This window comes from Pseudorca crassidens, chromosome X (genome assembly GCF_039906515.1).
Source record: "Pseudorca crassidens isolate mPseCra1 chromosome X, mPseCra1.hap1, whole genome shotgun sequence".
In the NCBI taxonomy this organism is placed as follows: Eukaryota; Metazoa; Chordata; class Mammalia; order Artiodactyla; family Delphinidae; genus Pseudorca; species Pseudorca crassidens.
This window is the reverse complement of record NC_090317.1, coordinates 3,604,443-3,628,236: the sequence shown is the minus strand read 5'-3', so window position 1 is coordinate 3,628,236 and position 23,794 is coordinate 3,604,443. Positions and strand designations below refer to the sequence as shown.

The window sequence follows — 23,794 nt, the reverse complement described above, 5'->3', positions numbered from 1 at the left end:
TATTGCGACTCCACCCCTCCTATCCATCTTGTTTGGTTCCTTCTTCATACATTAGTTGTAGAAGATCTTTTCTGGTACATTCCAGTCTTTTTCATCAATGGTTTTTCTGCAAATAGTTGTGATTTTGGTGTGTCCATGAGAGGAGTTGAGCTCAGGGTCTTTCTACTATGCCATCTTGGCTGATCCACCTGTTTGTTTCTGTTTCAATCGATTCACCAGGGATAGAGTGTGACTGTTGTCAGGGCATTTACACCTACTTTAGAAAAGGGTGGGAAGGCCACCAGTTTATGAATACAAGTTAACCCACAGTGAATATCATTCACCCCAGAGAGAAAATATCAAGTGGTGACTCAATTTGTGGCTATTTTTACAGGAATGCCCCCAATTTTTTTTAACATTTTTATTGGAATATAATTGCTTTAAAATGGTGTGTTAGTTTCTGCTTTATAACAAAGTGAATCAGCTATACATATACATGTGTTCCCATATCTCTTCCCTCTTGCATCTCCGTCCCTCCGACGCTCCCTATCCCACCCCTCTAGGTGGTCACAAAGCACGGAGCTGATGTCCCTGTGCTATGTGGCTGCTTCCCACTAGCTATCTATTTTACATTTGGTAGTATTTATAAGTCCATGCCACTCTCTCAGTTCATTCGAGATTACCCTTCCCCCTCCCCGTGTCCTCAAGTCCATTCTCTACATCTGCATCTTTATTCCTGTCCTGCCCGTAGGTTCTTCAGAACCTTTTGTTTTTTAGATTCCATATATATGTGTTAGCATGTGGTATTTGTTTTTCTCTTTCTCACTTACTGGGACAACATTAAATACACCAACATTCGAATTATAGAGGTCCCAGAAGAAGAAGAGAAAAAGAAAGGGACTGAGAAAATATTTGAAGAGATTAGAGTTGAAAACTTCCCTAATATGGGAAAGGAAATAGTCAATCAAGTCCAGGAAGTGCAGAGAGTCCCATACAGGATAAATCCAAGGAGAAACATGCCAAGACACATATTAATCAAACTATCAAAAATTAAATACAAGAAAAAATATTAAAAGCAGCAAGGGAAAAACAACAAATAACACACAAGGGAATCCCCATAAGGTTAACAGCTGATCTTTCAGCAGAAACTCTTCAAGACAGAAGGGAGTGGCAGGACATATTTAAAGTGATGAAAGGGAAAAACCTACAACCAAGATTACTCTACCCAGCAGGGATCTCATTTAGACTTGACAGAGAAATTAAAACCTTTACAGACAAGCAGAAGCTAAGAGAATTCAGCACCACCAAACCAGCTTTACAACATATACTAAAGGAACTTCTCTAGGCAGGAAACACAAGAGAAGGAAAAGACCTACAATAACAAACCCAAAACAATTAAGAAAATGGTAATAGGAACATACATATCAATAATTACCTTAAATGTAAATGGATTAAATGCTTCCACCAAAAGACATGGACTGGCTGAATGGATACAAAAGCAAGACCCATATATACTCTGTCTACAAGAGACCCACTTCAGACCTAGGGATACATACAGACTGAAAGTGAGGGGATGGAAAAAGATACTCCATACAAATGGAAATCAAAAGAAAGCTGGAGTAGCAATTCTCATATCAGACAAATTTTTAAAAGCCATTAATGATAAGAAACTAAACTTTTCCAAACTATGGATGGAAGTTGAGCATCTTCTCTAATGTAAAATAAGATAAAATATTATTCTAGAGCATTCAAATATACTTACCTGAAAATAAGAAAAAAAAACATAAGAATTACTGTGTTTCCAAAATTTAGGTAAGAATTTATGAATACTTTAAAAGCAGTTCTAAGAATAATAACTGTCTTCTTTTTAAAAGCAGAGGTTTATTTCTTCATCTTAATTTGCTTTGATTATTCTTAATTTTCAAAAAATTGAATCAAGGTAATAATGCACCTAGTTAAAAAGAAATAAATGTAAAGACTTATAATGAAAACCAGGAAAGTCTTATCCCCATGTATCCCAACCTTGTCCAGCAATTCATAATTATTTTTAATTCTCTTAGCTGATACTTCTAACAGTTATTTATATATTTCTAAATAATATGCTTATACTGCTATCTGTTTTGCACATAACCATTCATCTTTTCATGATAATGATTTACCTCACTTATGCAACCCTTCCTCCATCTTCCAATACAATTATAACAATATTTTTAGTTCAATCAATAATAAATCATATCATTATAAATGACTATATAAATACCTCTAACCTCTTGCTACAAACTGCACTGGTTCCTCTCCAGGTGTGCTTGCTGCATAGATTTCATCTTACGTATTCCCTTCATCTATCTCCTCTGTAGGGTACCCTCTTCTCTGGATCCAATGTCGTTCCCTTTTTTGTTCTGTTCTCTTGTTTTAGTAGAACATATCCTCCAGTATTTTCCTAAGGTGGAATGCATGGGAAGTGACATTTCTGAGTTCCTGCAGGTCTGAAAATAACTACTCTACCTTTTCACTTAAGTGATACTTTGGCTAGGCATAGGATTCAAATCCTCAGATTTAGGGTTTACAACTCCACTGTCATTCAGCATCCAATGTAGCTGAGAAGTCTGATGCCATTCTGCTAATCATTTCTTTGTAGATAACATTTACTCTCTTTCTAGAATCTCTTTAGACTATCATTTATCCCTGGTTTTCTAAAATTGCAAGATGATGTCACTTTACGTGGGCCTATGGGGACAGTTTCAATCTGGATGCTTATATCTTTCCATTTGTAAAGATGTCTTGTTCTTTGTTAATTTCCTTTGCTCTCGTTTCTCTGTTCACTCATTCTGCAGCTTCTGAGTTGGATGAATTTTCTGGATTCATCTCTAAGCCCCTTAACCTTTTCTTTTACATTCTCCATTTATTTCCTTTTTACCCTACTTGTAGGGAGATTCTCTTCAGTTTATTTTCCCACCTCTCTATTGAAATTTTTATTTTGGCAGTTATTTTTCATTTCAAAAGCTCTTCTTTATTCTCTGATTTCCTTTTATATTAGCATCCTATTCTTATTTTATGTATGTATTTACAACTATAAGATAAAATTTACTTTTGTTTTTCTTAAATTCTCTTTAATTCCCTGAATTATCTCTGTTCCTGCCAAGATGAGTTTTGTTTTTGTTTTTTTTAATCTTTTCTTTTTCACGTTGAAAATTTCACTTTGGTAATCCTTGGTATCCCAGTTTTATTTGGCAACATAAAAGATGTCTGTATGCTCAGTGTACCTGAGCTGGGCTTGCTGATTTGCAAACTATGATTTAAGAAGATTATTTGGAAGGAGGTCATTTTATGGGGTACTCCAAAATGTCACTGTGTAGAGGTCTTTTCTCTGGAGACATTCAGCTTCTTTAGAAGAGAAGCTTCTGCTGTTCTTCAGGAAAGTATACATCTGGCTGTAGACATTTTACATGTTGGGCAGGCTCTGGGGTCTTGACTACTTTGTGCACAGACTTTTAGCCAATCCCCCTAATTGCAGCCCCATGATTTACTGTCTGCTGTACCAAGCACCTTGAATACTGAGTTTCTCTGGGGTTCTATCTTACTCCAGCTTGATAAATCAGTTCTTATTCTCTCTTTCCCCATTCATTTTTCTTGAAAAATGCATTACAGTCTCTTGTCTGACTGAAATCCTTCTCCAGATCTCCTGGTACTTGTGGGTTTAAACCTATTTTATTTCTTTACCCTCATTTTAATGGAATTTTTAAAGGAAGCAGTGATAAAACATGTAGTTGTTCCTCAGAAGCCCAGAGTTCATCTATTTTGCAGAGTGCTATTATAAGGTAGTCGTTAGTCATTTGTCTTCATTTGAAAATGAATTTTTGTTCCTACCTACCCCTTCTTTTCCTTTCCTTTATCTTTCCCCTCACATTTTATCTAATCCTTGATCATAGTACAGATCAGAAATAGATTTTTGAAACATTTTTATTAGTTTTAAACAGTTTTGTGCTCACCCATTCTAGCTTTGTGAGGCAAATAAGGTTTAATATGTCTCTTTAAAGAAGGAAAAAAGCAGAATAAGTTATGATTAAATTTCACTATTTTTACTTTTAATGCACTTCATTTTTTTGTCCTGTGGGTCAGTGGTTCTCACTGTTAGTTCATTCATATTGTAGCAGTGTAGACAAAGCACAGCACCCTCACATTAGAGATCCATTTTTACACATTCCATTGGTTTTTTTTCAAATCTCATAATCAACATCCTTTCAATAACTTAAATAGATTGACCACGGAGAGGGACTAAGGAGGACGACTGAGATCACCATCTTTGCAGAAGACTTTTAGATCATTCTTTTTGTTCCCTTTTTTTCATTTTCAGTACTCCTTGGAATTAGAGAAACAGTTATCATTTTTGACATCTACATTTACAGTTTCTTAATCTATTCTAGTGCTCTCTGTACCTTCAAACCACCACTGCATCTCTTCCCAGTCACAAAAAAAAGTCTACCATATTTTTCACAAGGTATCCATGACTGCCTTTCAGATATCTGAAATTAGCAATCATCATCCCCTTAATGCATTTGTCCCTTCTCCACTGTAGTAACCAAACTGGAACAGCATATTTTAAACATGGTCCAACCTGTACAGAATAAAAGGGGCTTATCATCTCACTTGGTCTAGGTAACTTCTAACTCAGACTCAAACAAAATTTGGCTTCTCAAGAGTTATACCACATGGATGGCTTATATTAAATTTGCCATTTTCCTATATCCCAGCATCTTATTTATAATATACAATTTTTGTTAAGTTTTTTTATCCTAGAACTAACTTTTTTAGAATCTATGTGTAAGAATATATACACTACCACGTATAAAATAGTTAGCTAATCGGAACCTGCTATAAAGCACAGGAAGCTCAGCTTGGTGCTCTGTGATGACCAAGATGGGTGGGATGGGGGGTTAAGTGGGAGGGAGGTCCAAGAGGGAGGGCATATATGTATACATGTGGCTGATTCACTTCATTGTACAGCAGAAACTAACACAACATTGTAAAGCAATTATGGTCCCATAAAAAAATTTAAAAAGAAAATAAAATGTTAATCTGTTGATTTCAGCCTGTTCTTTCAAACTTCAGAAATTCTCTTTGATTCTAATTCAGAAGATACTCCTCTTCATTAATGTCAGTTTACAAATTTGAATCTCCTACATTCTATATCTTCATTTAAGTCACAGATGACAGCATTTAAGAGGGAAGGGTCAAGGACAAAGCCCTGTGGCTTATCACAGGAACGTCCATTCAGGTTGATGACCCTCCATCAATGAATTATATTTGACTTCAGTTGGTCAACCAACTACATCAGCATAATTGTATTACTTTTTCTACTGCTGTTTCTTCTTCATGAAGACATAATTTTAAAAAGTTAGTCAGATGTCTTTTCATGAATTTTCTTAAGGTTAGTTTGGCATAATTTCTTCTTAGTGAACTCAGACTGGCTATCAATAGTTAGTGCTAACTGCTCTTAAAACATCTGTATAATAATATATTCTAGGGAATTTTCAGTTTAATATGTCAGAGTAAGGACATCTTTGCTCCCTTTTCTTCTCTGTAACCAATCAAAATTATAAGAAAAATGAGATATAGAAACCAAAACTCTACCTTTGATGAAAATTGAAAGCATTTTCTCATCCCAAAAAGTAAGGGCTCCCAAATGCAGTAAAAATTGTATCAGGGTGAAGAAGACACAAATGCACTAAAAATTGTATCAGGATGAAGAAGACACTGAGGATGCCTACTGTTCTGGATTTCAGGCCAAGAATAGAGTCCTAAAGGTGGGTGGCAGGACCTGAGTGAGAAAACAAATGACCCTTGTTTTGAAACAAAATGTTTTTAAGGCTGGTAGTGAGAACATCCTGGAATACTGTTTGACCACCACAGAGTAGAGAGGAGGTAGAGACTGGAAAAATTAGAGGATACAATACTACACATATGCGCGTGCACACACTCTCTCTCACACACACACACACACACACACACACACACACACACACACACTACACCATACATAGAGGACTTTCTTGTGAGTTATTTATAAGAATTTATATAGATAACAGATCATGGTCAAACTACTCACTTTCAACTACATACTCTCAACTACTCACTACCATCCTACTCATTCTCTCAGTCCCTCCCCAAAATGATACTTTCACACATAGCAGTGCTAGTAAAGAACTCCTCTAATACAACTTCAAGTAACAATTGAAAAACAATAATATGGTATTGATGCAAAATATGTTACAAGGAGAAGAAATAACCAATAAAGGACTGTGTAACAACACACAAAACAAACATAGAATACATGAAAAGCTAAGTCAGCAGAAATCATAAAATGAATATAAGGAAAAATAATACTGCTATAGAAATGAAGGAGAATAGGCATGGGTGAAAATGTTCAGAGACATGTAAGACACACTTGAGAAAAATGAGAAAAATGAAATGGAAAATAACAGTTACAAATTACTAGAGAAAAATGGTAGATATGGAGGACAAAGTTCTATTATATGTATAATCTGCACTTCTAGGAAGATAACAGATCAAAGATATGTTTCAGGAAAGCTTTCCTGAAACAAAGACACTTGTGAATCCATAGGCTTAAAGGGCAACATGCTGTCCTAGGAAAAATTCATAAAGATAGATCAAGATATATCCTTGTAGGGCTTCCCTGGTGGCGCAGTGGTTGAGCGTCCGCCTGCCGATGCAGGGGACACGGGTTCGTGTCCCGGTCCGGGAAGATCCCACATGCCGCAGAGCGGCTGGGCCCGTGAGCCATGGCTGCTGAGCCTGTGCGTCTGGAGCCTGTGCTCCACAACGGGAGAGGCCACAACAGTGAGAGGCCCACGTACCGCAAAAAAAAAAAAAAAAAAAAAAGATATATCCTTGTAAAGTAACTGGTATTTGTAAATAAAAGACACATTCATATGGATTTCTAGGCCATAAAATCACCCCTCCCCCATTATGTGAGAGATTCTCAGGCAGGTTTTAAATTTCTTCACACCAACATTCAGTGCTAGAACTGAATATAGCAGCCAATGTCTATGTGGACATCAGAGAAAGAGAATGTGACCCACAAATTGTACAACAGCCCAAATATAATTTAAGTATAAACACAATTGACAGATAATTTTACACATGTAAGATGGTAAGAAATATGGTTCCCATGAACCCTTCTTAAAGAAACTTCCAGAGGACAGCCTTGAGATAACTAAGCAATGAACAAAAAAATGGATAAAAGGACTATTTTGAGAAAAGAGCCTATGTAAATGTAAAACTATGACTAAGCAACTATAGAAATTATGGCTGCATAAAAGCATGTAAATGCTATAAAACTTGACAATGCAGAAAAAGTAGTATAACAAATAAAAGTTGGGAGATGACAGGGACTGGTTATTTCTTCATAATTTATAGCAAGGAGTTAATAAATTCTATCTAAATAAATAGTTAAAATCTATTCTAAAATTTTTCCAACTCACCAGTCTATATTCTATGGAATCTATTCCTCCGGTTTGAAAAGTCTTCATTATGTTTTCTCTTCTCCATGATTCTTCAAAGAGTACTAGAATGGTTCTGGGACCATATCTGCCAGTTCTTTTTAGCATCTTGGGTTAGTCTTCATCTAGAGCTAGAGATCTGAGCTCTTTTAAAGTAGCCAAGGACAACAATCTTGATTTCACTGTATTCATGTTTTTATTTTTACCAATTCCAGGTGGTTTACTGGCATTTTCTCTCTCTTTTTTCTTCCTTCCCATCCACTAATCCAATTAACATTTATTCAGCTTTTACTGAGTCAGATGCTGTGCAAGGATACTAGCTAGTTAGAAAGAATTCAGACAAGCCCCTGCCCTCAAGAAGTTCAGTCTAGTGAGGAAGCAGACAAATAACTCTAATACAAATAAATGCTCTTAATATCATGAGCACCCTCCCCCCACCTCAAGAAAAGCTAAAGGTATCTGCATGATTCTGGAAATATTCTATGGAGAAAATAGCACTTCATCTGGGTCTTAAAGACTAAGCAGGTCTTTATCAGGCAGGAAAATAAGAAAAGAACATTCCAGGTAGAGAGTAAAAAATAAGCAAAGACATAGAAGGAATGATGATCACTTTTGTTTGATGGTAATGGGAACATACTGGAAAAGTGAGGGGCAGAAGTGGCCCTAGAGACTGTTTTCTGGGTTGAAGATAAAGTCCACTCTTCTGGGTACAACAGGTTCCCCTTGGGTTCAGCAGTATCACACTTATGTTTGATCCCTCACCACAAGACATCAGCCCTCCATGATACCTACCCTCTTTTCTTTGCCCCCAGCAAACACTCCACACTGCCAAGAAGCACTCCAGTTGAGAATTGGATTGATGACCCCAGTGAATAGCACACAGCCCTGGCCAGTTCCCACAGGCTGCAGGCTGCCCACTCCTGGTTCCAATACAGTTCTCTCAGGGAGTGCTTCCCAGCCCCCACCCTTCCTGTATCTTACCTTCATTTCCAGGGCCTCTGGCACCTTCTTGCCTTCCCAAGCCCAACTCCGCTTTGTGAAGTAGTTGACAGTGGCAAATTCAATCAGCGCAGAAAATACAAAGGCATAACAGACGGCTATGAACCAATCCATGGCCGTCGCATATGCCACTTTAGGTAAGGAGTTTCTGGCACTGATACTCAAGGTGGTCATGGTGAGAACAGTGGTGACACCTGGGGAGAGAGAAAATGACAACCAGTTGCCAGTGAAAGACATTTAGAGTATATCTGATGATATCACCAACTTCCTGCTTGAAAGGAGGAGCTACACCTCACCCAAAATGGCCCCTTTAAAGTAAAAACCAGAGAATGTCAAAACAGAATGGTTCTGCCTAGTAACCACCCCATCCCAATTATCACAGGAATAGGAATCTCCAGTATAGCACTTAAAAGTTGTCCTCTAACCTCTGCTTAAACATTTCCATTGAAAAGTAGGTAACCTATTTCATTGTAAGAGAGCTTTCTAATTAGAAAAATCTACCTTATGAACTGAAACCTGCCTTTCTCTAACTCCTGACACACTGACTGATCTCAGAGCTCTCTCTGGCGACACAAGAAAGAAAAGTCTGCTTCTTCATTTCTGGGACAGGACTTCAGAGAGTTGGAGAGGGTGGCCATAGTTCCTTGTGTGTCTGTTCATCTCCAGAACATGGCCAGTTCCTTCTTTCATTTCTCTTCCTTCCCCATTCTGGTAGTTATCTTCTGAACAGACCAGAACTGAGCCCAAGACTCAGGACATAGTCTGAGCTTAGTAGGAGTTTCATTTCCCTTATTGTGAACACTATTCTCCTAATAACACAACAAACTATTGTGGAAAATTGTTCTTCAGCTGCATCACAGTCTAGGTCCTATTGAATTTGTGAACAACTAAAACTATTCTAACATCTGTTTCTTATGAGTTTTGCCAAACCACAGCTTGCTTTTAAATGGATTGATTCTTTTTCTTGGTGGTGTTTATTAACCTAAATTTAAGGCTTTCTTTTATTCACTTTTAAATTCTATTAAAAATTTATTTCTAATCTGTTCATATATTAGATATACATATGAGCTATATAGTGTTGTGGTTAACAATATGAGCTTTAGAGTCAAACTGAAATAGACTCAAATTCTGGCAATCCCACTTACTTGTAATATGACCTTGAACAAGGTGTTTTACCCCTCTAAGTTTTGTCATATGTAAAATGTGTGTGATGATACCAGACTCAGAGATTTGTTGGGGAATCAAATGAGATAGATGATGTTCATAAAGCCCACAGCACAATACCTGGCACAGAGTACTCACTCAATAAATAGCAGCTTCTATAATTAACATCACTCTTATTTTTACTCTTGTTATTAACAATAGTATTGCCATAATTATATAATTAATTATAGTAGTCTAATTATAATCACATTTTAACAACAGTAATTTTATAATTGTTAGCAAGAGTATTCTAGTCTTGAATATCTACACTAGAAGCAGGAAGTCCTCAGTTCTGCCACTTACTTGCTTTGTATCTTGGGCAATTTCTTTAATCTCTCCTTGCCTTTTTCTCCCCATCTATGAATATTCCCTACTGTCTCTCCCAGAATTTTGATGGTGCAGTTGTGTACCCAAAATCATCCAGAATTGAGGAAGAAGGAATAGTCAGAACCTCTTTCTGATTCCTCAAGAAGACGGGGAATGTGACCCTCATGAGCCTGGGTCAAGTAGGGCATGTAAGGTAGTCGTAATGGGGTGAGAGATGTTACACAGAGAAGCAAGCAGATATGGCCTATTAACTATTAACTCTACCCAGAGAGACAGCCATGTGTGCTGCAGCCTCTGGACCCTCTTTTCATATCTTGATTCCTTGAGTACCTTACTTACATATTTACTATATAAATGAAAATCCAGACTGGAAAAGACTTAATACAGTTTCAGCAGACAGATTCTAAAGGAGCACCTTTGCACAAACTAGGCAGAGAGTTAGAAAAAACACATTTTAAGCCCTGTCAGGAATTAGCCATACAGCTAGCACCTCATAACAAACTATCTGAATTTGTAGCCTGGTAAATTCTGAGAATGGATCTAAGGCTCAGTAACCCTCTGATCACACTGAGCAAGAAGTGATTCACAGAAGAAACAAATTATCTCATTTATGGTTATCAGCAAATGCAATTGTCCACACTCGCACATTTATAGCAGTGCCAAAGCATGGATGGCGGGAACTATATTGCAACACAAGTATTTATGTGCCATATCTCAGTAGAGATGTTTAGAACTCTAGTCTGTAAGGCTTAATTAAAACTGTCATCTTGTGAAGAGCTCTTAGCTAGTCAGAGCTGGTAGGACCCTCAATCAAGCATTTGGTGCACTTCATGGATGGACAAAGAGGTTTGGCATTTTAAAAGAGGTCCAGGCCTGCCACCCAGTGCTTCTCTTTCAAGACTCTTCTACAAAGTCTTTTTGTGACTGCCCTCCTCACTTCCTTTGAGCACTTCTAAAAGTCTAATATGCTTCTTTGATAATGAATGTCTGTCCCACTCAACTAAAGTTGCTTGAGATAATGCAAGATATTCTCCCCATCTCAAAATCCTTAACTTAGTTCAGATCTGTAGAGTCCTTCTTGCCCTATAAGCTAACATTCACAAATTCCAGAGATTAGGACATGGGTATCATTGGGGGCCATTATTAAGCCTACGACAGCCCTAGTTCTAATCCTTAATTTCACTCAGGCTAAAAGTCTTTCTTGTGTAACCTTAAAACTCAAATTCTTATCTACCAAGACTAGTAGTCCATCTATCCATCCATTTTCCTGCTACAACAGTATAAGCTCATGTGATTAACATTCCAGTTTTCACTTCCTTCTTCCATTTGGGCCACTGAGTATTTTCTTTCATTTCTTATGAGTTCAGATATTAAAAAAGAGTATTTTCTATATTTTATCTGCTTTTCTTAGGATTTTGTGGAGGAAGATTTTTCAGGGTATCTAGTTTGTAATATTTCCAAAAATTGGGCATCTTTAATCTACTCCTATATAGATTCTGCTCCCCCAACTCCACTAGAACTGTTCTTTTCAAATCACTAGCACCCAAGCATATCATGATACCCAACAGTTTTTATCTGCATTTTACCTAAACACACAGAATTCACCAGAGGATTATTCCCTTCTTCTTGAAACACTCACCTCTCTTGACTTCCATGATATCACACCCTTCTAATTTTTTTTCTTTTTTCTTACTTTACAGGTTATTATTTCTCTTCCTCCACTACTGTCTCCTCTTCTATCTGACCTAAAATGCTTCTTCTTTCTGAAACAATATCATTTACTCTCTAACTACACAGTAAAGCTTCGGGATATCAGTAGGAAATATCGGTAGAAAAGTCTTCTTTGTGAGTACTCAGTGTATCCAAGTATATGGAGACAGTTTAGTAGATTAAAAGAGTTAATTAATGTTTATCTCCTAAAAAACAATCTTACAGTGGGAAAAACAGGCAGAAAATGTTTTATGTGCTTTAAGTCCCCCAGGGAAAAGTGCTAATGACATGCAAATCTCTTCCTAGACAACAGTAAATTCCTACTGAAGAAAATTTCTCTAATTGTAAGTACTATTTTAAAAACCTTCCAACTCTGTATAGCTCTTACTGAATATCAGATAATTCATACTTTCAAAAGGCTAGAGGAGAAGCAGCAAAGTCAGATGGTCCTATAAAAAAAAATGGGTCATAAGAAAGCCCCGATCTACTTCTCTGTTGCCAGCTTAGTTTCCCACCCTTCACTTTCTCCAGCTCTGCCCACTAATTTCCTCTCCTTTTCACTGAAGGCTCCATCCCTCTCCAGCTCCTGAAGCAAACCTGACTGAGACAGGAAGCATTTCCGTAAATCTTAATACTCCAACACTCTTATTACCACTGCCTTTAAAGAATTCAGTTGCTAGAAACACCAAGATCCAGTGACTTAGTTACTAATGCTGAGCTCAGGTGTTCCTCACATTCACTCCAGTAATGGTTCTTCCACCTTCCTCACCCCTGCCCCTGCCACATTCTCCATAAAACAACACTCACCAAAGACCGTGCGGGCAGGGACAGACTCTCTGTTGAGCCAGAAAGACACTTGTGACAGAATGACAGTCATGATACATGGCAAGTAGGTCTGGATCACAAAGTAGCCAATTTTTCGCTTGAGATGGAAGTGGGTTGTCATGACGACATATTCTCCTGGAGAGTAAAATTAGACATTATGCAGCCAAATAAACATTGCTGGATCAAGGTGGGCCCCAATTCAGTTCACAAAGCTCCTTAACCTTATACTCAAAACAAGACATTGCAGCACCTCTCAGGTACATGTAACCAGATCTCTTTAATAATCATGAAGTAGTACAGAGGTGGGTTTTTTTATTTTTTGGTGAAAATGTTACCAAACGCAAGTCTGTGTGCCCAATGCACAGTGACACCAAACAATACTGAAACACATCGGAGTCTGGAGCAGAGAAAGGATTGTTGCAGGGCCATGCAAGGAGATGGGAGGCTCACGCCTTAAAAACCCCGAACTCCCCAAAAGCTTTCCACAAAGCCCTTTTATAGGAAAGGTGAGGGAGGGATGTGGTTAGTTGTTGCAAACTTCTTGGTGTCAGATCCTTTGTTCTTGAGGTCAGGTCATGGTCAGGTCATGATGTTCCTGTAAACCTCCACCAAAATAAATGTTATTCTCTGTCCTGACAAGAAAAGGAAGGGGAGGCATTTATTTCGGTCTCCATGCCTCCTTGCAGCTTTTAACAAATCCCATAAGCAAAGCAATGTCATTACCGCTCAATTTACATGTTCAAGGTTCCAAGGCTCCGAGGTCAGGTCCTAGCTAAGAGGAGGGGGCACTCTGCAGGCCGGTCACCCTGTCTGGGAATGTTCATCCAGCACCCAGTCTGGGTCCTCCCACTAGTGCCCAGGCCCAGCTGAAAAGGCAGGTCTCAGCTGGTGGTGCCTGCAGGGCCGGGTCCCCGGACCCTGCCCAGCCATCATCACTGACAGAGCCAGGCGCCCAGGACCCAGCTGGCCCTCAGGCTTTTATTTAAACTGGAGAGAATATGACGCTTCCATGGACTGTGACGAATGGAGACTGCCACCACCATTACGTTGCTGAGGTGGGGATGGGGGAGAGGTTCACTGCTGCTTCAAGGCCTGAGCCTGGCCAGTGGGCAGTGGTAGAGGGGGCTCTGGAGCTCTGTGGGACACAGCCCTCAGCCTGTCCCCAGGCCCCCCAGCTTACCTGCCAGGCCCCCCAGCTCACCCACCGCCCTGAGGCCAGAAAGCCTGGAGGGCCTGGGGAGAGGGCCGCCATCCACACTCTCACCACACTCTCTGACTCGAGGACCCCTGTGAGCTGACTGTTGTCTGAGTGGGCCCTCTGAACCCCATGGCAAGGGTCTCATGCTAACCACTGCACACCTGCCCTGCCCTTGTTACATCCTAGGAGGGCACTGCAGGGGCGTGGACAGCAGCTGAGCTGAGGGGTTCACACCATCCAGTAACAGATGTCTGGCATGTGGGTGGGCAGAGGCCGGCATCTTGGGCCCCGGGCCCGGGCACCAAATGTCCCCTGTACTGGCGTGGAGGGACCATTTGGGGAGCGTGTCAAATCCTGTATCCTAGTGTGGTAGTCCCAGCCGGCCCGTCTGTCCAGGCTTGCACTGCCCCACCTCGGGGAGGACTTGGTAGGAGCAGGCAGGCCAGGCAGCTGCATTATTTCCTCCGGGGCCATTTCCTGTCCTCCCTGACCTTGGGGAGGGCAAACACCCCAGCTTCCTGGCCTCCCCTTGCTGCCAGAGGCGCCCCCACAATGCCTGTGCTGGGGCCTTGCACGTCAGATGCGATGAGCGACCACCCCTATCACAAGGTCACAATGTTCCAGCCGCAGCACCTTCAACTGGCATTTCACACCAGCAGAGGGTCTCCCAAATTCACAGTCACAACATTGCCATCTCCACTGGTCTGCTGGTCTACCTGTCAGTGTGCCTGCATGGAGACCTGAAACACCCCAGACTCAGACTCACCCAAGACGACAAGCTGCAATGTGTGTGTGTGCCTGAGGCTGCTGCAGCGCACTGCTCTTCCAGGCCTTGGGCGGCAACTGCTGGGGCAAACGGGGAGAGCGCATAAACGAGGCCAGTCCTGAGGAAAATGACCCAGGGAAACTGCCACTGTGGGGATCAGTGTGACACTGACTGTTGGTGGAATGGGACCATTAGTGTGCCCGCACTGTCCCTATTACAAAAATATATGCTTAGCAGTGTACCAACACAGCTTTCTCAGAGCAATTTTGACACGAGTTCATTCAAATATATTAATGTCCTCATGTAAATAATAATTAAAAATAATCTCTTCTATAGCATTTGCTATGTAACATTCTTAAAGTATTTAATCTTCACAATAACCCTATGAGGTCGGTACTATTGTTATACTCATTTATGGGTCAATAAACTGAGGCAAAGAGAGACTGAGCAATTTGCAGAAGATTACCCAGCTAGTAAGTAGGAGAGCCTGAATTCAACTCCAGATGGGTTGGCTCCACAGCTTATGCTTTCTAACCACTACGCTCTACTGTTTGAATGGATTTATTGGGTTAAAACCTAAAGTTCACATAGCAGAATATGGGCTGGCCTACATCACCCCTCTTCAAAATAAGAGTGAACACGTGTTAAGCTCTTACTATATACCAAACAACTTTGAGTGTTTTTGGAGTATTAACTTTATACCCTCCCATCAACTCTGTAATCCAATAGTTAATTATCAGTTAATTATAAAATTATGCTGGATTTGTCAGAAGCATTTTACATATTGAGCACTCCATCCTCCTGGAATGAATCTCTTCACCAAACTCCTAGGCCATGTTGCTCTTCTGGTTTCCCTCCTACATCATGACCTGTCCAATCTCCTTTGCTGGTTCCTTTAAATTCTCAACATTTGAGATTGTCATGACTCAGTACTCTTTTCTGTCTCACTCCCTTGGCATTCTTATCCAGGCCTGTATCTTTAAATAATATCTTCAATTTTGATAATGCCCCAATGTATATTTTCTGCCTGGGCTTCCTACTTGTTATGGGTTGAACTATGTCTCCTGGAAAGATATGGTGAATTCGTAACCCTGAATACCTCAAAATGTGACCTTCTTTAGAAAGAGGCTTGTTGCAGATATAACTAGTTAAGATGAGGTCATACTGGAGTAGGATGGGACCTAATACACTATGACTGATGCTCTCTTTTCAAAAGAAGAGAGAGACACAGGGAGATGTGTGATGACAGAGGCAGAGACTGTAATAGGGGCGGGGCAGGTACGAGCTAGAGCAGCCCCGCTCAGCCATTGGTTGGTGTCACAGTGGGCTCCTCCCCCAAGCAAGCAACCGTTAGCAATCAACTGTCAACAAACTACCATTAGTGGTCCCACTCAACCACTGGTTGTTATTCCTTGCTCCAACAACTGATCTGATTTATTGGCCTGTTGTGTGGCAAGCAGAATGAGCTTGGGCTTGGTAACAAATTTTTGGCAAAGCTAGCCAGGAGCCTTTCTGCTTGTGGCCAGCCAGCCCAGGTTGGGGAATTTTCGGGTAAGGCCCTAGCGGCTGCTGGGTACACTTGTCCTGAGGATCTTCCCTTCAAAATTCCCTGAAGTGGCACCGGCTGCCCCAGCGCTTGGTAGTTGGAGCAAGGAACCAACATTTGGGAGCCGATGGGCTCCATATAGTAGGGTAAGTCACTCTGGTGTGTACAACAGGGAACATTTTCCCCTCTCAATTTGGGCTTTTGCTCTAAGGGACAAGCCAATTTGTTCATTTGATTGGGGTACCCTGTTGGAGAGGGGAATCGCTGTTGGACTCTACCTGATTTGTGAACTGATTTATTTGCTTTTGTTTTGTGTTCATTTGCTTTTTTGTTTGTTTGTTTGTTTGTTTTTGTGGTACACGGGTCTCTCACTGTTGTGGCCTCTCCCGTTGCGGAGCACAGGCTCCGGACGCGCAGGCTCAGTGGCCATGGCTCACGGGCCCAGCCGCTCCGTGGCATGTGGGATCTTCCCGGACTGGGGCACGAACCCGTGTCCCCTGCATCGGCAGGCGGACGCTCAACCACTGCGCCACCAGGGAAGCCCCATTTGCTTTTGTTTTGCGTTCATTCATGATGGAATCTGTTTGTGTCTTTGGTATTGGAATTTGCCTGTGCTTTTTGTGTTTTGTTTTTCTTGAACTTATAAATATGGGAAATACTCCATCTGTCCCTAAGGAAAGCCCCTTGGGGTATATCTTAAATAAATGGGCAAAATACAGCTATGGGCCTATGACTAAGGAAGAGATGATATTCTATAGTAATAGTGTGTGGTCCCAATATACGTTAGGATCAGGAGAGTGATGGCCCTTGAATGGATCACTTAATTATTATACAATCTTGCAATTACAATTGCTTTGTGAAAGAGCATGTAAAAATGATGAGATTCCATATGTAGAAGTATTTATGCTATTGAATCAGGAGGGAAAGAAGTCAGATAGCTGCCACCTTATGGTACAGCTGTCTGAAAGGAAAACTAAGGGAAAACCTGTTCTACAAAAGGGAGAGGGGGAAAGTGAGAGTGAGGACATGTTATTTCAAAACTTAAAACCCCCTCTGGCCAACCTGGCTCCTCCACTGGCCGAGCAGACTGCAACAGCAGTTGTTCCGACAACCCCCATGCCACCAACATATTCACGGCCCCCTGTTTCCCCTACTTATGGGGATCAATTAGAAGTTTCTATGTTAACCCTCGTGGCACAGGGGCCTGGTTTGGTGTCACCATCTAAGACCCAACAGGCCACCCAATTTGGACTGGGAGCCACTTTCGGAGCAGGGCAATTTCCCTTGTGCCAATATCCCATAGGAAGCCTTAGTGCAGATGGCCAACAAACTGTGTTTCTATGGATGCACAAGCCATTCTCAACTTCAGATTAATTGGAAAAACCATAACCCTACATACCAAGAGGACCCCCTCCATATGACTGAACTTCTCACTTCTATCTTTGCCACTCACCATCCCTCTTGGGCAGACATTCACACTCCTATGAATATGATGCTTACTGGGGTTGAAAGAAGGATGGTTGTTGACAAGGCTAGAAAGGAATCACACCAGCTCCATCTACCAGACCCAGATGAAGCTCTAGAAGCAAATCTGGCAGTTCGTATTGCTGAGCCTGACTGGGATCCTAATAATGGGGGCATGCCGCTTCTAGAATATTATAGGAAATGTGTCTTAGTGAGTCTTAGAAAGGGAGTACCCAGGCAAAAGAGCTTAGACAAAATTCAGGAGATACACCAAAAACCAAATGAGGATCCATCAGAATTTCTAGAAAGAATTTATCAAGCTTATAGGTGCTACACTGATGCAGACCCTGAGGCCCCCCAAAATATGAGAATGGTAAATGTGACATTCATTGGGCAAAGTGCCCCAGGTATAAGAAGAAAATTACAAAAGTTTGATGGTGCACTTGGAATGAACCCTTCTCAATTGGTAGACGTTGCTTTTAACGTGTTCAACAGCAGGGCACAACGACAGAAGCAAGAGGATGCAAGATGGAACGCCGCTTTGCTGGCAGCAGCATTGGATTTCCGGAAGGCTACTAACCCGGAGAGAGGTAAGCCACCACTGGGGAGAGAACAATGCGCTTACTGCAAGGAGGAAGGGCATTGGAAAAAAGATTGCCCTAGGCTGAAGAATAAGAAAGAAAACAATAAAAGAAAGATAGGAGCCTCTCATATGGTAGAAAGGGAGGAACATTCTGATAATGAATGAAGAGGCCCGGGGCTCCCTTGGACTTGAGGCGTCCAATTTCAATTTCCCCACAGGAGCCCCAGGTAACTTTGACAGTGGGGGCCAAGTTGACTGACTTTCTGATAGATACAGGTGCAACATACTCTGTGGTAAACACCAAGGTGGCACAGAAAACATCTCAATCCATCCTGGTCACAGGAGTTTCTGGAGAAGTACAAAATCGTTTTCTTACAACCTCTAGAATGCCAATTAGGGGACCTCACCCTGAAACACAGTTTCTTATATATGCCAGTGTGTCCAGTCACTCTTCTGGGCCGAGATCTCCTTTGTAAATTAAATGCTCTAGTAACTTAACTTTTTCGCCAGGACAGCTTGACATCAGGGTCCCACCACAGTACGCTATAAGCCTACAGATGGCACTTATGGATGTCCCAGAAAAGGAGACAGAGCTCTTTCCCCCTGAGGTCTATGAAAAGGTGAGGCCACAAGTATGGACTGATGGCACCCCAGGGAAGGCCAAAAACACATGGCCGATACAAATCCCATTGAAAAGGGATGCTGAGACACCTAATCTAAAACAATACCCTCTGAGGCAAGAGGCCCAAAAGGAAATTCAGCCAATTCTCGAAAAGTTTTTGAAAATAGGACTGAATAAACCTTGTCCCCATATAACAGCCTTATTTTCCTGGTCAAAAAGCCAAACTCAGCCGGGTATTGCTTTGTCCAAGACTTGAGGGCTATTAATGATATAGTCCAAGATCTGCACCCTGTGGTACCTAATCCATACACTCTGCTTACAACTATTCTGGGAGAATACAGCTGGTTCTCAGTTTTGGACTTGAAGGATGCTTTTTTCTGCATTCCTATTGCAGAAGAATCACAGCAACTGTTTGCTTTTGAATGGCAGGACCCAGAAATACAGGTAGTCTAACAGTATTGTTGGACAGTCCTGTCTCAAGGATTTAAGAATTCCCCTACCTTGTTTGGGGAAATGTTGGCTTGGGACCTTAGAAACTTAATATTGGATGAAGGACTTATACTCCAATATGGGACAATTTGCTTATAGCAGGCCCTACATATGATAAGTGTCTATAAAATACCATTAGAACCCTAAACTATTTAGCCAATTGTGGATATAAGGTCTCCCAGAAAAAAGCCCAAATATGTAAGCAACAAGTCACGTATCTGGGCTTTGTCCTTTCCCAAGGACAGTGGGGTCTTTTGAGTAACAGAAAACGGGAAATTGCAGGCTTGGGAACACTCAAGACTTGCAGACAACTGAGGGGGTTTCTGGGAATGGCAGGGTTCTGTCAGGTTTGGATCCCAAACTATGGGCTCATAGTAAAGCCCCTCTGTGAGGCTTTAAAGGGACATGATTTTGAGCCCCTTACTTGGACTACAGGATGCCAAACAGCCTTTGAAACAATAAAAACAAAGTCAGTCTCAGCCCTGGCTTTGGAACAACCAGACTTAAAGAAACCTTTCAAATTGTATGTCCATGAGAGATAAGGCATAAGTCTTGGGGTGTTAATTCAAACTCAGGGGAATAGCCCTCAACCTATTGCCTGCTTCTCAAGACAGGCTAGAACAGACTGTTAAGGGATGACCCCTCTGCCTTCGAGCTGTAGCAGCTACTTGTGACATATTTCAGGAAGCTGAGAAGTTTACCCTGGGGCAACCCACCACTGTGTATGTTCCTCACCATGTCCTTTCTTTACTGGAGCAGAAAGGGGGCTATTGGCTGACTTCGGGGAGAATGGGAAAGTCCAAGCCATTCTCCTGGACAATCCCAACGTAAGACTTCAGGTCACTTCAGCCCTAAATCCAGCCACATCTCTCCGAATTGATGTTGCACAATCCCCAGAGCACGACTGCCTACAAATCATCAAGCTAGTGTATTCTAGCAGACCTTGGCTGAACCAGATATGAAATTGTTCACCGATGGAAGCAGCTTCATGGACCAAGGTAGGTGATGCACTAGGTATGTGATGGTAACCCTTGAAAGGATTGTTGAAGCAGAAGCCCTGCCCCCAGGGAGCTCAGCTGGGAAGGCAGAAATCATTGCTCTGACAAGAGCCCCCCCGCTCCTCGCTAAAGGGAAGCAAGTAAATATATACACAGACTCTCACTATGCATTCTCTGTGGTGCATGCCCACGGGGTGAACTGGAAAGAAAGGGGGCTTCTCACTTCAAACAATAAAGACATAAAACATGCTTCTGAAATCCTGTCACTATTAGAAGCAGTCCATAAGCCCTCACAAGTGGCTGTAATGCACTGCCCAGGCCACCAGAAGGGTGAGACTCATATAATAAAGGGCAGTCAGTTAGCTGACCAAGCTGCAAAGAAAGCAGCAAAGAAATGGGGTTAACAATCCATGATAGGGTCACTTCTCCCACAGATCGACTTGTCAACATACCAGTCAGTGTATTCAGGAAAGGAGAAGGAGAGAGCCAAAGAGTGGGGATTCACTCTCGATCATACCTCACTTGGCTAGAAATGTAAAGTACAAGGAATTGTTTTGATTCCTGAGGCCCTCTTGGACACTGTGCTGCAGCACCTTCATAATAGTACCCATTACGGGAGAGATGCCACCTTACAACAGATTCAAATATATATAATGGGGCCTAACCTACAAAGGGCCATCCAGCAAGTCACTCAAAATTGCATGATTTATGCTAAAAATAACACAAAGACTGCTGTCACACTTCCCCAGATGGGGACTCAGCACAGAGGAACCTACCCCACCGAGGACTGGCAAATAGACTTTACTCAAATGCCTTGAGCCACAGGAAATTTCAGGTACCTGCTAGTATTTATGGACACTTTTTCAGGAAGGGTGGAGGCATATTGCCCCAGGACAGAAAAAGCCTCCAAAGTGGTTAGAGTCCTCCTTAAGGACATTATCCCCTGATCTGGAGTGCCTAACTCCCTTCAAAGTGATAATGGGCCTGCTTTTGTCTCTAGCATAACCCAACAAGTGGCTAAAGCACTGCAAATGAATTGGAAGCTACATTCATCCTGGAGACTACAATCAACAGGAAAAACCGAGAGAATGAATTATACATTAAAAAGGAGCATTGCTAAAATATGTCAAGAGACTAATTTAACTTGGGATAAGGCCTTGCCAGTTGCCCTGCTATGGATCAGAGTGGCTCCCAGAAGCAGGCTTAAATTGAGACCCTTTGAAATATTGTATGGTAGGCCATTCCAGGTGTCTGCCCAGGTGGGAGAATCTATAAATGCTCTGAAAGATCTAGCAGTTGCCAATTATGTTAAAGCTCTGGGCACTATACTAACCTCTGTTCATGAGTTTGTTGCCAGCAGGTGTGCCCATACAACTGATGTAACGTTACATCCTTTCCAGCCCAGAAACTGAGTCCTCCTTAAAACCTGGAGGGAACAAGGGACTGAGCACCAGCTGACCGCAAGGTGGACAGGACCACATGTGGTATTACTTATCACACACTCATCTGTCAAGTTAGCTGGAGTAAAGCCATGGATTCATCACACTCGGGTTAAAGCAGCACCACTGTCATCAGAAAATGACCCAACTCCTGACAGGCCTAGAGAGCAATGGGTTTATGAATCCTTAGAAGACTTAAGATTGCTCTTCAAAAAGAGTAAGTATTGGGCTTCCCTGGTGGCGCAGTGGTTGAGAGTCCGCCTGCCGATGCAGGGGACACGGGTTCGTGCCCCGGTCCGGGAGGATCCCACATGCCGCGGAGCGGCTGGGCCCGTGAGCCGTGGCCGCTGAGCCTGCGCGTCCGGAGCCTGTGCTCCGCAACGGGAGGGGCCACAATGGTGAGAGGCCCACGTACCGCAAAAAAAAAAAAAAAAAAGTAAGTATTGAGATTAAAATTTCATTGTAGAAGGAATTTCATCAGGTTCAAATGGTTGTAGATAAAAAGAATTGTATTGCTTACTAACATTTTTAAGGAATATTCTCGACCCAAAACTGATCAATTCCATTTCACAATCACCCCCTCATCTCCCCTGTTCAGTGGGAAGTAGCCAGAAAAATCGTCACCCCTTTTCCCACAAGATTGTGGAATGGACATTGACAGTGGGGAATTGTAATAGTGGTGGGGCAGGCGTGAGCTATAGCAGTCCCGCTCAGCCATTGGTCAGTGTTGCAGTGGGCCCCTCCCCCAGGTGAGCAACTGTCAATGAGCGACCCGTCAGTGGTCCTGCTCAGTCATTGGTCAGCACTACAGTGGACCCCTCCCCCTCCCCCTCTACTGTATAAAAGGAGCCTCCAGAAGCAACCACCCCAGCCAGCACCTTGGCTTCAGACTTCTAGCCTCCAGAACTAGGAGACATAAATCTCTGTTGTTTTAAGCCATTCAGTTTATGGTACTTTGATATGGCAAACCTAGGGTTCCCTATAATGCTCTACACCTATATATTCCATTACCCATTAGATATCACCACTTGGGGATCTAATAGGTATCTTGACCTAACATGTCCAAATCTTAGCTCTTACTGTCTCCATTTCCTACCCCTCCAAACTATCCCTTCCAACAGATTTTCCTATCTCAGTAAATGGTAGCTCTCAGGAGCACAAATCAAAATTCTTCAAAATCTTTAACATCATCGACCACTCCCTCTCCCTCCCTCGTACATGTTTCCATGTGTGCATACACAAATGCAGACACGGGCACAGATACATTGACAGTTCTTCAAAATATATTTATAATTTGAGCATTTCTCACCACTTCCGCTGTTACCACTTTGGACTAAGCTACCATCATCTCTTACTTAGAGTACTGTAATAGCTTCCTAATGTGCCTTGCCTCTGTACTTGTCCCCTTCAATGCATTCTTAGCATACCAGCCAAAATGAGTCTATTATAATAAAAGTCAGATTCAGTCTTTCTTTTGCTTAAGGCTCCCCAATAGTTTCCCATCTCTCAAAGAGTAAAAGGCAAATTTCCCCAAAGAGTCTCCAAAGGTCCATGCAATCTGATTGCTCTACTACCTTTCTTGTTAGAGCATCTTATTTTTCACCTCTCTCTCTCTCTCTCTCTCTCTCTCTCTCTCCCCCCCCCCCATTTGGTTTCAGTATGTCTCCCAAATGAGTCAATTTTCCACTTTCCTACCTCACCCACTCCCTTGTACCTAAGCCTAGGAAGCACCATCTGGTTAGCCAAAGCTCAATATACAATCCATATTGTGTGTGTATTCACATTCTAGCTTGTTTATGTGAACATGAAAAATACAAGTAGGCTTAGTTCTAATTTAGCAAAGAACTATCATACAAAATTATAGAATTTCTTCATTACAACATTGGGATTGCTTTTTTTTCTCTCTGCCGCTTTTTCAATCCTTTTATTTCTTTGTTCCCCACCCCCTCCCCCTCTCTCCTCCTTCTCCCCCTCTCTCCTATCTGTGTACATTTCAACTGCTTTCTTTCCCTGTCCTTCTGTTCACTCTTTTTCTCAGCTGAGGAGGCACTGAAGATTTATTTTTAACAATAGTTGGACTTTGATTAGCTTGGGGAATTTCCTCCCCTTCCGCATATTAGTCTCAC

At 41.7% G+C, this 23,794-nt stretch overlaps 1 protein-coding gene across 7 annotated transcripts in view; it reads right to left on the bottom strand.

The window, feature by feature from the left end:
• GABRA3 (gamma-aminobutyric acid type A receptor subunit alpha3) overlaps positions 1-23,794 on the bottom strand; it is a 313,063-nt gene that overhangs the window by 8,575 nt on the left and 280,694 nt on the right. For all 7 annotated transcript variants that reach the window (XM_067724647.1, XM_067724648.1, XM_067724646.1 and 4 more), the window contains 2 exons: positions 12,546-12,698; positions 8,481-8,692 (listed from right to left, as the gene is read on the bottom strand). In XM_067724647.1, the coding sequence (XP_067580748.1) occupies positions 8,481-8,692; positions 12,546-12,698 (365 nt within the window). The remainder of the gene's footprint in view (positions 1-8,480; positions 8,693-12,545; positions 12,699-23,794) is intronic.